Below are 14673 nucleotides of genomic sequence, written 5' to 3'. Positions count from 1 at the left end.
GCTGGAATTGCTGCCAAAGGTGTTTCTAACATGTATGGACTCAGGGAGCTGAATATTTATGCAATTACTATTTTATTTATGCAAATGTTCTTCCACTGTGACAATAGCGTATAGATTGTTGACAAAAAATGACAATTAAATCCATTTTAATCCCACAATAAAAATGAAATCCAAGGGGTCGGAATACTTTGACCTCCGAGGAGAAATGGTCTTTTAACCTAGTTTTTGTTTCTGTTTTTCTGTCTGGGTCTCTGTGCAGGTACATAGTGCTCCTGAAGCAGAAAGATGCCATGGAGGCGCTGGAGTCCACCCTCCAGAAGGAGAGGGAGAGTCTAGGAGAGGAGATCCACAAAAATGCCCTGATCCTGGGGGAGAACCAGAGCCTGAGGGGGGAAGTGGACAGGTGAGCTCAGTCAGCACAGCAGCACCTGAATACAGCACCTACTCCAGCTTTTCAAAGCACCACATAGAGAACAGCCCAAGAACAGCCTGACCCTGGCACCCTCTGGTGGTTACATACTGTAATGGCTGTTTCTAACTGTTTCTCCAGCTACACACACTTGGCCATGTTTTTTTTAACATTACAGTTAGATTAAACTGGCTTTTGTTGCCAAGTTGGCAGAAAAAATAAGTATGGCTAAACTCACCTCAACAAAAATCTAACAAAATGAACTAACTACAACACTGACTAGTTGACCCTACAATTGGTATTTTGAAGATGAATTTGTTTTGCAAAGCACCAGGAACTCATGTCTCTCCATACGGTCTCTCCACACCCCCTGAAGGTTGACCCAGACACATACCCAGCTACGTGCGGAGTATGATGGGCTGCAGGTGCAGACCAAGGAGCTGAAGACTAGTCTGAATGGAGCTCAGCTGGAGGTGAACCGCTGGCAGGCCAGATACGACTCAATGAAGGAGCAGCACCAGGGCCTGGACATCTCCATGACCAAGCTGGACAACCACTGTGAGGTACAGAGACAACTGAAAGACCACACCGGGACCTCAATGAGCTACTGCACAAGAGACTGTCTATGTCTAAGATAAAACAGCTCATCTCTATTGTGTGTTCTGTCCCAGTTGCTGACGCGTCTGAAGGGGAACCTGGAGGAGGAGAACCACCACCTGCTGAGTCAGATCCAGATGTTGAGCCAACAGAACCAGACCCTTCTGGAGAGAACCATGGAGAGCAAAGAGCTCTACCACGAAGAGCAAAAACAGTACATGTGAGTATGGTGTGTGTGCACATGTGCGGGTATATAGAGGGAGATATTTTCTACTGGAATTTGATTTGTTTAATGCCATAAAAAAATCTAACAAATCCTGTATTTCCAGTGACAAGTTGAACTCACTCCGGAGGCAGAAAGAGAAGCTGGAGGAGAAGATCATGGACCAGTACAAGTTTTATGATCCAACCCCTAAAAAGTAAGTTTTGTTACAGTTTGACTTGCTAATAATCTAAGTCAATGCAATAGGATGACAAATGGATGCATTTAGCAAGCCCTAGGTCCCTGAGTTGTTCTTGGTCAGGTCACATGGTCCGTAAACCCTCCTGACCCTAGCTATGCCACTTGTGGAGAGCTTACTTTGTGGGCCCTAGAGCATACATAGACAGGAAAGAAATATGACGCAAGTGAAGATGACCTATGGCCGGAGGATAGATGGATGTCTGAGTGAAACTGTGATTTCCTGTCTGTCAGGAAGAACCACTGGGCCGGGGCAAAGGCCTTGGCCAAACTCATCAAGCCCAAGAACAGACAGGACAGCTCGAGGGAGAGGGTGCGGAGCGCCCCAGACATCCCCCTGCCTGAACCTCCCACCCTGGACTTCCCTGACATACCTCCCCCCCCTGCCTCCCCCTCCTCTACCCCCCCGCCAGTCCCGCCTCAGCCTGGACTCTGTGGGGAACCACTCTCAGGAGGAGAACCACCACGGACAGGGGCACTCCCCTACCCTCACCCCCACCCACTCCAGCAGAGGTAAGACTGACACGGGGGGGTGGGTTGGGGAACTAAAGGAAAATGCAGTGTATTTTCGTCTACTCATCCAGGATTGTTCTTAACTGAATAAGGAAAGGTGTCAAGGCCATACAGTTCTATTTACCACAAGAGGGAGCTCTAGCTACACACAATCTCACATTTCCTCCCCCTCCAACTCATCTTGCATGTTCTTTATTATCTACTACTTCATTGAGGATCTATTGCATGCTGAAACATTTTATTACTTTAACTCTTCATCTTCTCTGTTGGACTATTTTGGACTCTGTTCATTAATATAATGCATGTAGTTAACTACTTTCTTTCACTCACTCATCTCTCTTTCTCCCCCTTCTCTTTGTCATTGTGTGTATAACATAATCCCCTATCATTCAGCACCCCCAGCCCTGCAAGCGGTACTCCCCGTCACAGCAGCCAAGCGCTTTGGTTTTCTGAGGAGTAAGAGCCAGGAGAAAATGAAGGTTCCCAAGACGCCTCTCTCACGGCATTCTCTCTCTAGACAACTTCGCTTCTGGTCCTCCTCTGACATCTCCACCTGTACCACCGAGCCTCTCTTGCCCATCATTGGACAGTTCTAATAGCACCACCACCATCTTCGTAATCTTCATGTTCACTCACCCCCCCCCCCTTTTTTTACAAATCTGCAACATCTTAACTTTTTGGCCCTCTGTTATAATTTACTTACAGAAAACTGACCTCTTAATGCACACGTTCCTCCCATCACAACATACACTATCGCACATACCAACACACACAAACTGAACTCTGAACTGAACCTTTTGAGGCCTCTAGCCTCATACCCTGCACACTCCACTCTGGACTCTGGCTTGACCCTGCAGTAAGTAGCCCTGTTTTGGATTAGAGCCCTCCTACTGCAGCCATCCCTTACTGCAGCCAGCAGCTTTGCCTCTCTCTGTGAAAATGAGATCTGTGTGTCTGTCAACTGATGTTTAATCATGTAAAGTGGGCAACTGAAGAGCGATGACACCAGCCCAATGAAGGCAATTACTCTGTCTGCTGTGTCTCTTAGTCTGGCAGCTGGTATAAATCTCTTGTTGCACATGGCTGGAGGGGTGATGAGAGGAGAACTTGTTACAGGGGCAATCTGCAATATTTACTGCTGTTTAAAGGGTTGTGCTTTTAATCCCAGTGCGAAGAAAATGCGACATTGGGGAGTGATGTGTGCACATGCTGTCTGTGCTGCATTGTGTTAGCCTGTGTCACGTTGCTGATAATACGAATGCCTCCAGCTAGCATCATACTGTGACTCTCCTTGTCAAACGCGCACCACAGTCTAACATTATCCTATCCTTTATTCCATATCCTGTACTCTTATCTGTCTGTCTCTCTCTGCCATGCGTTTTAGCCTCACTCTCTGTCCACCTTGTTTCCCTCCACACCATTCGTGTTATCCCTTTGCACAAATACAGAATAGCTGTTCTATTGGATCTATTGATGTCTGAGACTACTAACACAGTGATATTTGCATGAATGACCAATCCAATGCTGGACTGAGAGAGGGAGCAGGGAACGCAATAAGACTAAGGTTTAGAACCAGACCCTCCCGGAGCCAGTAGCCTACCAGACACCCTGCTGTCTGAGACACCACTGTCTTGTAGGCTACCCACACACTCTTTCTCTCTCACTTTCTTCCTTTCTTGAGAGCTAGAATCAGACAGGAAACTGCCAAAGCCTTCACTTCCTATAGAATAGTACAACTGCCAGTGTTCTATTCTGTCTCAGCAGTCCAGTGTTCAGTCTGACTTACTATAAAGGGATTTAGCTTTTTATTCTTTGGTAAAAAAAAAAAAGACTGATCAGACAAACATTTGTAGGTCCAAAATGCATCTAAAAAACATTTATGTGCGTACAGTATCTTGCCTTTTGGAAAGTGGTCTGACTGAAGAAATGCTAGTTGAGACTATTGTATATCATTGTGTACTGTAGCAAATGTGCAAATGGAGTCAACTTGTGTCCTTTGAAAGCTTTTGCTGACACTTACGCTTCACTGCTCTAGCACGCACTTGTCTACCTGCCCTAACTGTCTACTGTCCAGCAGCCTCCAGCTCACCTGCCTCTGCTGTGTGGAGAATGGGGTTGTTTGTTTGGACGGATGTGGTACCATCTTAGATACTAACTGCTCTGTTATTGTTCCCCTAGCACTAAACGACAGTGGAGTGTCCCGAGGCAGGGAGCTGTACCGAATTCCAGGGGGTAGCAGTGAGAGTGTCAATGGCACAGAAGAGCTCTATGCCAGAAGAAGAGGTGTGGAGCTAGGGGGTGCTGCTCATTCCACCCTCGCCAACCACACCTCCACTTCAGGCCTGACACCCAACTCAAGCTCCAGGCCTGGACGCAGACCCAAAGGTACGGTAGGCCCCAATGCCCATTTACTGACTAGCTGCCATCTTCAATGTTAAGATGTCATGATGTAGTGTAGATCTGCAGTATGTTCTTTCTATGAAACTACACGTTTGCTTATGTCTCTTCTTAAAGTCAGTAATTAAGTTTCCATTCACAGTTAAGTAAAGTCATTCTGTTAAATAAATCAAGACGGGTGTGATGGAAACACGATGTCTGTACAATTTCATAAATGTTGACGGACTGTTTGTTTGACATGGTGTGATGTTTTTTATTTTTTTCACCGTATTATGCGGTGGAAAGTCCTTTATGCCCACGATATGGAGTCACGTGATGATATGCTATGTTGTACTACCACAACCATGTGGAAAAGCGTTGCGTTTGTAGGCAGATTAAATAAGTTAAACTTCATGGTGGTTAACTGATGGATGGTGATGAGCTTGATGCAAATTTACAATAAATATCAAGGGTATTATTTGAATGCTGGTGACATGATGATCGACGCTTGGCTGCAAATGATCAAATACATTATATTGCTCTTATCCATATCTCTTCATAACCTATCCCGTCCACTTTATTAGCGACTTGTTGTCTAGAGAGAATGCTCCAAAACCAGATTGGGCAAGCTTGCAATTTATAGCAACCGTTTTGGTGACAAAGCCATCGGTAGAGTTTAAAATGTGATGGAACCCCATTCAATCAAATGTGTTTATAAAGCCCTTTTTACGTCACCTGTTGTCACAAAGTGCTTATACAGAAACCCAGCCTAATACACCAAAGAGTGAGCTATGCAGATGTAGAAGCATGGTGGCTAGGAGAGAACTCATTAAAAAGGCAGGAACCTAGGAAGAAACCTAGAGGAACTAGGCTCTGAGGGGTGGCCAGTCCTCTTCTGGCTGTGCCTGGTGGAGATTATAAGAGTACATGGCCATTAAGGCCAGATCTTGAAGAACGATGTTCAAACGTTCATAGATGACCAGCAGGGTCAAATAATAATCAGTGGTTGTAGAGGTTGCAACAGGTCAGAAGTTAATGTCAGTTGGCTTTTCATAGCCAAGCATTCATTCAGAGTTTGAGACAGCAAGTGCGGTAGAGAGGGTCGAAACGGCATTGAACTTCTGCTTTAAATCCGGTGCATGGAAACTTCAGCGCCAAAGTGATTTTTATGTGCACTGCGTTATTACACACAGCATTTTATCCACAAGAAATCAGTTTGATGGACGCGTACCTCCAGTGAGAGAACATGCATTTTTTCTTTATGCAGGTTTTAGAATATTTGCATGAAAACCTATCTAGTGTTTCAGAAAAACACCAAACGGGTGACTTAAATCCCTAATCTCCCAGAGCGCAGTGCTGAAAATTGACACGTCACTTAGTTTACCAAGAGGTCAGTGTTTTGGAATAATTCTGCCATCCTTAGTCAGTCTGAACATTTGTTTACTTTCCTTGAAACCTTGTGGTCCAATCTCAGAACTTTGTCCCATCAACTGGAGAATAGTTACACAAACACTTACAGGAAGGAGCCTTGTGGCTCAAGGCGACATCATCGTACAGAGCCAGTTGTTACATTATGTTAATCAGTAGCAACATTTTAATTCCGTATGTAGAAGTGAAGTGGATTATCTATAGTTGATCTACTGTGTATAAACATGGGGTTTTCATAGAGCTTAGAAATATCCCCTTAATCATCCTTAAACACTACTGCCCTTTTAGTGTGCACAGTTTTAATTGTAAAGGGGGACAGTATCAGCATGTGTGGTTACCCGTCTGTTGGGACAAATGACTCGTAACACACATACCTTCATCTCTCGTATCAATATGTGATGACGTGGCGGAGTAACTCACTTCCCTCTGTGCTCTGCAGGTTTTATCCACGAGGACGACCCTCGGGTTCACTCCCCCGACGCCCTGTTTGGGAGCAGTATCCATGGAAACGCAGGTAAAAGACCAGGCTGATCAATACAAGTTCAGACGGCTGCTGGACCCTTGGGCTCCCTTTCACTCTCTGTCCCGCTCTCTGTTTCATTCTTTCTTGCTCTCTTTCCCGCCTCTGTCTCTTTCTCTGCAGGTTATCGACCAGGCTCTGCTGAGCTTAGCCGCAACACCTCCAGCAGCAACTCCCCTGTTAACTGCAAAGGTACAACCAACATTATGCCTATCTGCAAACCCTGCAAATTACTTCAATAGATGCCATTTTATATTTAACTGATTTCTATACCAGATTTGTCATTATATTGGGCATGTCTCAGGCCATTGTTTTAGCCTGCGTTCTAGTACTATCCTCCACTGTGGATTTAAGTCGTTTTCAGCGTTTAGTTGACTAAAAAGCAATACTGTATCTCTTATCCTGATTGTTTATCTTTATCTCTCTACCTCCCTCTGTCCATCTAGATTCCCTGGAGCGCCTGCAGGGCCGTTCTGCCAGCCTGTCCAGTGATGACGTAGTGGGCGTTAGTCACGACGTCTCCCACTCCCTGTCTCTCCCCCGGAGCTCCACGGTTCCCTACGACACCCATACACACACCCCGACCAAGAGGAGTGCACCCCGGCCGGGCCGCCACCGAACCTCCTCCCCTGGCAGCGATATGGTCACCTTGGAAGAGTTCCTGGAGGAGAGCAACACCCTCTCACCACCGACTGTAAGAATAGAGGGATAATGTGTCATAGGGAGATGGATGAATGGTTTGGGATGTGGATGTTTTCTCTATATACACACAATACCCCATAATGATGAAGTGAAACTGTTTTTTTTATGTATAAAAAATAAACTGATTACATGTAGGTATTCAGACCCTTTTCTCAGTACTTTGCTGATTCTGTAATTGCTGCCAAAGGTGCTTCGAGTCTTGGGTGTGACACTACAAGTTTGGCACACCTGTATTTGGGGAGTTTCTCCCATTCTTCTCTGCAGATCCTCTCAAGCACTGTCAGGTTGGATGGGGAGTGTTGCTGCACAGCTATTTTCAGGTCTCTCCAGAGATGGTAGATCGGGTACAAGTCCGGGCTGTTGCTGGGCCACTCAAGGACATTCAGAGACTTGTCCCGAAGCCACTCCTGCATTGTCTTGGTTGTGTTCTTAGGGTCGTTGTCCTGTTGGAAGATGAACCGTCACCCCAGTCTGAGGTCCTGAATGCTCTGGAGCAGGTTTTCATCAAGGATGTCTCTGTACTTTGCTCCATTCATCTTTCCCTCGATCCTGACTGGTCTCCCAGTCCCTGCTGCTGAAAAACAGTGCCAGGTGGTGCCAGGTTTCCCCCAGACATGATGCTTGGTATTCAGGCTAAAGATTTCAATCAAACCAGAGAATCTTGTTTCTCACGGTCTGAGAGTAATTTAGGTGCCTTTTGGCAAACTCCAAGCGGGTGGTCATGTGCCTTTTACGGAGGAGTGGCTTCCACCTGGCCACTCTACTATAAAGGCCTGATTGGTGGAATGCTGAAGAGATGGTTGTCCCTCTGGAAAGTTATTTTATCTCCACAGAGGAACTCTGGAGCTCTGTCAGATTGCCCATTGGGTTCTTGGTCACCTCCCTGTCCAAGGCCTTTCTCCCCCAATTGCTCAATTTGGCAGGACGGCCAGCTCTAGGGGGAGTCTTGGTGGTTCCAAACTTCTTCCATTTAAGAATGATGGCGGCCACTGTGTTCTTGGGGACCTTCAATGCTGCAGACATTTTTTGGTACCCTTCCCCAGATCTGTGCCTCTACACATTCCTGCCTTGGAGCTCTACGGACATTTCCTTCAATTTCCTTTCCTTGGCTTGGTTTTTGCTCTGACATGCACTGTCAACGGTGGGACCTTATATAGACAGGTGTGTGCCTTTCCAAATCATGTCCAATCAATTGAATTTACCAGAGGTGCACTCCAATCATGTTGTAGAAACATCTCAAGAATGATCAATGGAAACAGGATACACCTGAGCTCAGTTTCAAGTCTCATAGCAAAGGGTCTGAATACTTATGTAAATTAGGTATTTCTGTATTTTTATTTTTAATACATTTGCAAAGATAATCTAAAACCGGTTTTCGCTTTGTCATTACGGGGTGTTGTGTGTAGATTGATGAAACAAATAGATATTTCACTGATTTTAGAATAAGGCTGTAATGTTACAAAATGTGGAAAAAGTCAAGGGGCCTGAATAATTTCTGAATGCACTGTACATCAACCACTGTACGAACTTGCACGTTCTATGCCATAAAGTGATATATGGTGGTTTGGCATGGATGGAATCGTGGATATAGCTTCTAGTTTAATATGACACATTCTGAGTTAATTTTCCCAACCAGCTATAAGCATATAGTGTCATAGAGAAATGGATGAAAGGTTTGGGAAGGCGTTGTGGCTTCAATTGAAGTGATGCTACATAAAGCACAGCTTCCCTCTCTCCAGCCCCTCTGCAGGAGAACTCCTCTCCACCAACAGCTCCTCTGACTGAGGCTCTGTATTGGTACCACCAGGCCAGGGTGATGGATGGGTGGCACTATTAGTTTTTGGTCAGTCACCTCACTTGACAGGCTTTTGTAGATGAAATGTTAGGACGTGCACATCTACACACTCTCCATTCACCTCACTTCCTAACTCACACAGTAAATAAAATGGTCATCACTTAGCGGGCATACTGTGGCAACAGGGGGGTTCAACACCACACAATGGACATTTTTCTTGTTCGCCATGTCTGTTGTTCTCTTCCCACCTCTGTTTTAAAGAATGTAGAGATCAATCTGATTCTCGTTTCCCTGACTAACCACCTAAATCAGTGTAAAATGGGTTAACACGCCTGAAGTTTTTGCCTACAAACCTGACTAAATGTGATTGAGATGTGTTCATGCCTAAACACACTCACATTTACCTGCATCCCAAAGTGCTGTATTAATCAACATCTGAGCAGTGGTGTTACCTCCCATAGTCCCTCTATTTTTAATGGTGCAGGTAGATGAGACCAAATCAATACTTCTTCTCTTTGTTTATAAAGGCATTTCTTCTTCCTCATTAGATTAGCTTTGTTTTCTCAAGTCGTTGGCTGTTAGCCTTGCGAGCAGCGGCCCGCTCTGCTTGTCTTTCCATTAATGTAATATCATTTATATAGTGCTGCAGTGAGATGTGTATGGTCCCTGGTGTTGTAAACACATTCTCTAATGAATCTGCATCATAGAGGCATAGGCAGACACACCCATGGGCCATATTTCCAGGAATCTTTATACTGTTTAACAATAGACAATCTAAACAAGCGCTTCACTGATTGGATCAGTCCTAGGTCCCATGTTGTGTCTGTACAATAATCCAGGTAGTTGAACATGGACAATAATAGCTTTGGATGGATTCCCTCTGTGTGATAAGTGTTTGGTGTTGAAGTCTACTTCCTTGATTCATCTAAGTGCTGTGTGTCCGTCTCCCTCATCCCTCCCCTCAGGTGCAGACTGGCAGTCAGGAGGACCTGATGGAGGACTACTTCAGCAGAACAGGAGAGCGGGAGAGATCCACCTCCGGTCGGCCCGCTCTGAGAGATGGAGCCAAGACCCCAACCAGCTATGTCACGCCCACCCTGAAGAGAGACACAGACCTCCAACGGGCCGGCGAGATGCCAGGCAGGAACTCTAAACCAGGCCAGAGCGTCAGGCCCATCGTCCGGCTCCCTGAGGGATCCACCTCCACACCCCAGACCCTACCCAACCGGGCCAGCAACGGGTTAGGGACAGGGGGGCGGCCCTCACCCCTGGGACCTCCTGCACCCCGTGGAGGTGGTCTGGGCAGCAGCAGTCTGTCTCGGACCTTCAGCCTGGCCTCTGCTGACCTGCTGCGCTCAAACGGTCCAGATAGCTACCGGATAGACAGGGAGACAGGTGGCTCACCCAGCCAGAGTGGAGGTGGTGGAAGTGTGGACGGGGTGGTCAGGAGGCCTGGGGCTGGAGCCATGGCCAGGGAGCGCCCCCACTCTGCCAGGCTAGCAGGACCCTCGGACATAGACCCCCGCAGGCTGCCTCTGGCTCCACCCAAAGAGGAACCACTCAGCCTGACCCTTCCCCAGCACCACTCCTCCTCCCTATCCTTGCAGCCCGAGCGATACGGAGGAAGAACACCTCCAGGCTCCACCCCCAGGAACAACGGACCCAGCACCGGACAACAACAGGGACGACCCAACCCCCAGCAGAACCATCGTGGGGAGGTTGCCATGGTGACGCCAGTTAGGGCAGTGCCGGCTCTGAGACTGGAGGAGGCACAGGAGGAAGAGGTGCAGCGCAGAGAGGCGCGGCTACAGGCGAACTCCCCGTTACTGAAGAAACCAGAGGTGGGAGGAGGAGGGGGGCTGAGCTGTGGCACAGGGGAGCCCCCCACGAGCACCCCTGCCTCCCCAGACCCCAATAACGACCCCCAGACTGTGTGGTATGAATATGGCTGTGTCTAGGAGCCATTAGTGTAGTTACAGACCACAGCCCCAGTACTGTACAAACACTGTTCTTCCTGCTAAACCACAGGATGTCTGACCTGGTCTGGTCTGGCCTGGTCTGGCCTGGTCTGGCCTGGCCTGGTCTGGCACTCCTAGGCTGGTCCTTACTGTACTGGATATATCCTTTATGATTCGGACTGTTTGAAACTTCCTAACTGTAATCTTTAATGGTGAAACCGCCAACAACAAAGAAGTTACTGCACACAACGAACACTGTTTTTCCCCACCGACATCATTACACGCACGACAGGAGAGCAAAATATGTACTGCTTGTTTTTTTTTTTACCATGCTGCGCAACGTCTTCTCAGCTCGGCATCAAAAACAATAACGGCGTTGGTGTGGCGACCAGTGGCGCCGTTTCCCCCTACTGCGGATTCTATCTTTAAAGCTTCATAAAGGAGGTGCTGCCACACAGAGACCACCTCAATCAACACACAACAGGGGCCTGTACCCAGCTGGCAAAACATATGGTTGATTTGATTTGCATGACCAAGGGACCACCAGTACCGCAGTTACATTAGCACATGAATGCTTTGAGGAAGACAAAAGGCACTAGGGAGCGACGAATGTGTTTTAATATTTTTCTATTGGACACCACTGATTCCCCTCAGCTCTCTGTGCACTGTATATACAACCTTGGCCTTGTCCAAGAAGTTATATTCTGAATCTGAAAAACAAACATTTTGGGGAAGGAGAAAAGAACCACTCCCAGAGTAATTGCATGGTAATTTCTGTCCTCCATCTTTAGGAGCTTAAGGACAGACAGTGTTTGATTGTCTCAACACAGCCTCGGAGTAACACATTACTGGAAAAAGGTCTGCTCCAACTTCGAACATACTGTTTTCTGTTGTGGCCTGTGGGTGACCAAACTATGGGCTTTGTGAAACTGGCTTGTGGGGAGCATGTAATTCATCCCATATCTGTCCTTGTGCACGCGAGGCAGGACGAGAAAGTAGAGGGAGAGAGCACCGCACTGACCAACTTCCGAAAAGAGAAAAAGCAGGGATTTTGTAGCAAGAGAGGGGATACTTTTTAAATGAAAGGAGTGAAGGAGGATTGAGAAAGTGATGGAGATGGAGCGAAAGTGAAATAAATAAAAAAAAAAGATGGACAAAGATGGAAATGGTGACATGATTAAAACAGATGAAGATGAGAGTTAGAGATTGGTCAGGTTGAGAAATAAAACTGACTGACCACTGTGAATGCCCCCAGAAACTAGTGTCTATACCAGAGCTCTCCAACCCTGTTCCTGGAGAGACACCCTCATGTAGGTTTTCACTCCAACCCCAGTTGTAACTAACCTGATTCAGCTAATTATTAGAATCTGGTGCACTAGATTGGGGTTGAAGTGAAAACGAACAGGACGGTTGGAGAGCCCTGCTATATACAGTAGAACACTTGTCAGTTTTGATGTTTTCTATATGCATATGATTATTATTTTCCAAAATCATTCCAAAAAGCACTATACAATGAAGTAGATAATGAGTCTGAACACTGGATACATTTTTACTACAGAAAACGAGTACATTGTCGACCAAGGGTTAAGGGTTTGTCTTTTTCATTTTGAGTTCTTGATAGTGTTAAATGTATGTTTTTTTTTTAGATACTGTCTGCTACCCAGCTATACAATGGCAATAAGACTCAATGTATTTATGTTCCCCTCGATGATAAAACTACAGTTTGTCTGCATGTTTTTTCTTTTTTCTCACCTAAATGTGTTTGTTGTGAAGTGAACAGTGTGTGTTTCATTGTAAGGGTGGTGGTGTTTGAATTGTGCACAACCTCATATTAATTCAAAAAGTATCGATGCGTTTTCTGTATTCGTAAAAAGTCAGTGGATAAAATTCTAATCAGACTCCTGTATTAGGTGGATGATTAGTCTGCCTGTTACAGTGTAACAATGCATCAGATGACTATATAGAGCATGAAAATTGACCATATTTGGCACTTTTCTCTACTAAATCAAATTTCCCTTCCACAGCTGTTCTCTTCAGATTGATGAAAGGTTGGCATTCCCAAGAGAAATATCATCTGTTTTGCATTGAATCTCACGTGTGTGTGTTTGTTTGTGTGCACACACACACCTATGCACAATATGTGTGCCATCACCATGTGTACAGGTGTCCAAGGTCTTGTCTAACTGGTGCACAGTTCCTGTGTGTAATGTACAGTAGGTTAGAGATTTGATTTTGATAATCATGACCAAACACTACTAAAAAATGACTGGAGTTCTAAAAGACACACCTACCAACATGCACAGATACTGAAATGAAAATATTGCAAATGTTTTCATAGCTTAATGTAGATACATAGACCTTTTCTGTCCAAAAACAATGGAAACCTTTTTAAATAAAGATTTGTAAAATTGTTTCTCCTGACTCACTTTTGTATATGTAGTGTAGCCCTACAAAGAATGTGGACACCCCTTGAAATTAGTGTATTTGCCTATTTTAGCCACACCTGTTTCTGACAGATGTAAAATTTAGCACACATGCAGTCTCCATAGACAAACATTGGCAGTAGAATGGCCTTACTGAAGAGCTCAGTGACTTTCAACATGGCACTGTCATAGGATGCCACCTTTCCAAGTCAGTCAAATTTCTGCCCTGCTAGAGCTGCCCCGGTCAACTGTAAGAGCTGTTACTTTGAAGTGGAAAAGCCTAGGAGCAACCGCAGTTCCGTCGCAAAGTGGTAGGTCGCACAATCTCACATAACGGGACCGGCGAGTACTGAAGAACATAAAAATCACCGGCCCTCGGTTGCAACACTCACTACAGAGTTCCAAACTGCCTTTGGAAGCAACATCAGCACAATAACTGTTTGTCGGGAGCTTCATGAAATGGGTTTCCATGGCCAAGCAGCCGCACACAAGCCTAAGATCATCATGCACCATGTCCAAGCATCTGCTGGAGTGGTGTAAAGCTCGCCGCCATTGGACTCTGGAGCAGTGGAAACGCGTTCTCTGGAGTGATTCACGCTTCACAAATCTGGGATTGGCGGATGCCAGGAGAACACTACCTGCCTGAATGCATAGTGCCAACATTAGGTGGAGGAGGAATAATGGTCTGGGGCTGTTTTTCATGGTTCGGGCTGGGCCCCTTAGTTCTAGTGAAGGGAAATCTTAACTCTACAGCATACAATGACATTCTAGACGCTTCTGTGCTTCCAACTTTGTGGCAACAGTTTGGGGAAAGCCCTTTCCTGTTTCAGCATGACAATGCCCCTGTGCATAAAGCGAGATCCATACATAAATGGCTTGTTGAGATTGATGTGGAAGAACTTGACAGGCCTGCACAGAGCCTTGACCTCAACCCCATCAAACACCATTGGGATGAATTGGAATGTCGACTGCGAGCAAGGCCTAATCACCCAACATCAGTGCCCAACCTCATTAATGGTCTTGTGGCTAAATGGAAGCAAGTCCCCTCAGCAATGTTCATTCATCTAGTGGAAAGCCTTCCAAGAAGAGTGGAGGCTGTCATAGCAGCAAACGCAGAGACCGACTCCATATTAATGCCCATGCTTTTGGAATGAGATGTTCGACGAGCAGGTGTCCACATACTTCTGGTCATGTAGTGCATTTCTGTTACTGTGTTACTATGGTTTGACCATTGTCAAGGTAATATGTCACCATCAGGTTGTTAAGAGATGACTGTCATGTCATTGTATTATGGGCAGTTACACTTTGCAATCAAATGGCTCTTTCTTGGCATACATTCTAAAGTGATTATTACCGTGTATCAAACTGCACACTATATGCAGAAGTCTAACAATTGTCACTGAAAATGTTACTAAAACACATTTTACTTGATTGAGTAACAGTGCAGATGCAACGTTTCATGACAGAATGACAGTAAAACCTGGTAACGGGA

At 45.8% G+C, this 14673-nt stretch overlaps 1 protein-coding gene across 1 annotated transcript in view; it reads left to right on the top strand.

Moving 5' to 3' along the window:
- ccdc88c (coiled-coil domain containing 88C) overlaps window positions 1-13171 on the top strand; it is a 77212-nt gene extending 64041 nt beyond the window's left edge. The window contains exons 23-33 of the mRNA XM_042330611.1: window positions 260-403; window positions 786-972; window positions 1081-1226; window positions 1336-1425; window positions 1701-1979; window positions 2373-2392; window positions 4158-4364; window positions 6223-6297; window positions 6427-6495; window positions 6750-6997; window positions 9766-13171. Coding sequence (XP_042186545.1) covers window positions 260-403; window positions 786-972; window positions 1081-1226; window positions 1336-1425; window positions 1701-1979; window positions 2373-2392; window positions 4158-4364; window positions 6223-6297; window positions 6427-6495; window positions 6750-6997; window positions 9766-10758 — 2458 coding nt within the window. The 3' untranslated portion in view covers window positions 10759-13171. The remainder of the gene's footprint in view (window positions 1-259; window positions 404-785; window positions 973-1080; window positions 1227-1335; window positions 1426-1700; window positions 1980-2372; window positions 2393-4157; window positions 4365-6222; window positions 6298-6426; window positions 6496-6749; window positions 6998-9765) is intronic.
- The last annotated feature ends 1502 nt before the right edge of the window (window positions 13172-14673 follow it).

This window comes from Oncorhynchus tshawytscha, linkage group LG11, assembly GCF_018296145.1.
Source record: "Oncorhynchus tshawytscha isolate Ot180627B linkage group LG11, Otsh_v2.0, whole genome shotgun sequence".
NCBI classification, from domain to species: domain Eukaryota; kingdom Metazoa; phylum Chordata; class Actinopteri; order Salmoniformes; family Salmonidae; genus Oncorhynchus; species Oncorhynchus tshawytscha.
Note: the sequence above shows the minus strand (reverse complement) of the source record. Positions and strands in the feature narration are given on the sequence as shown.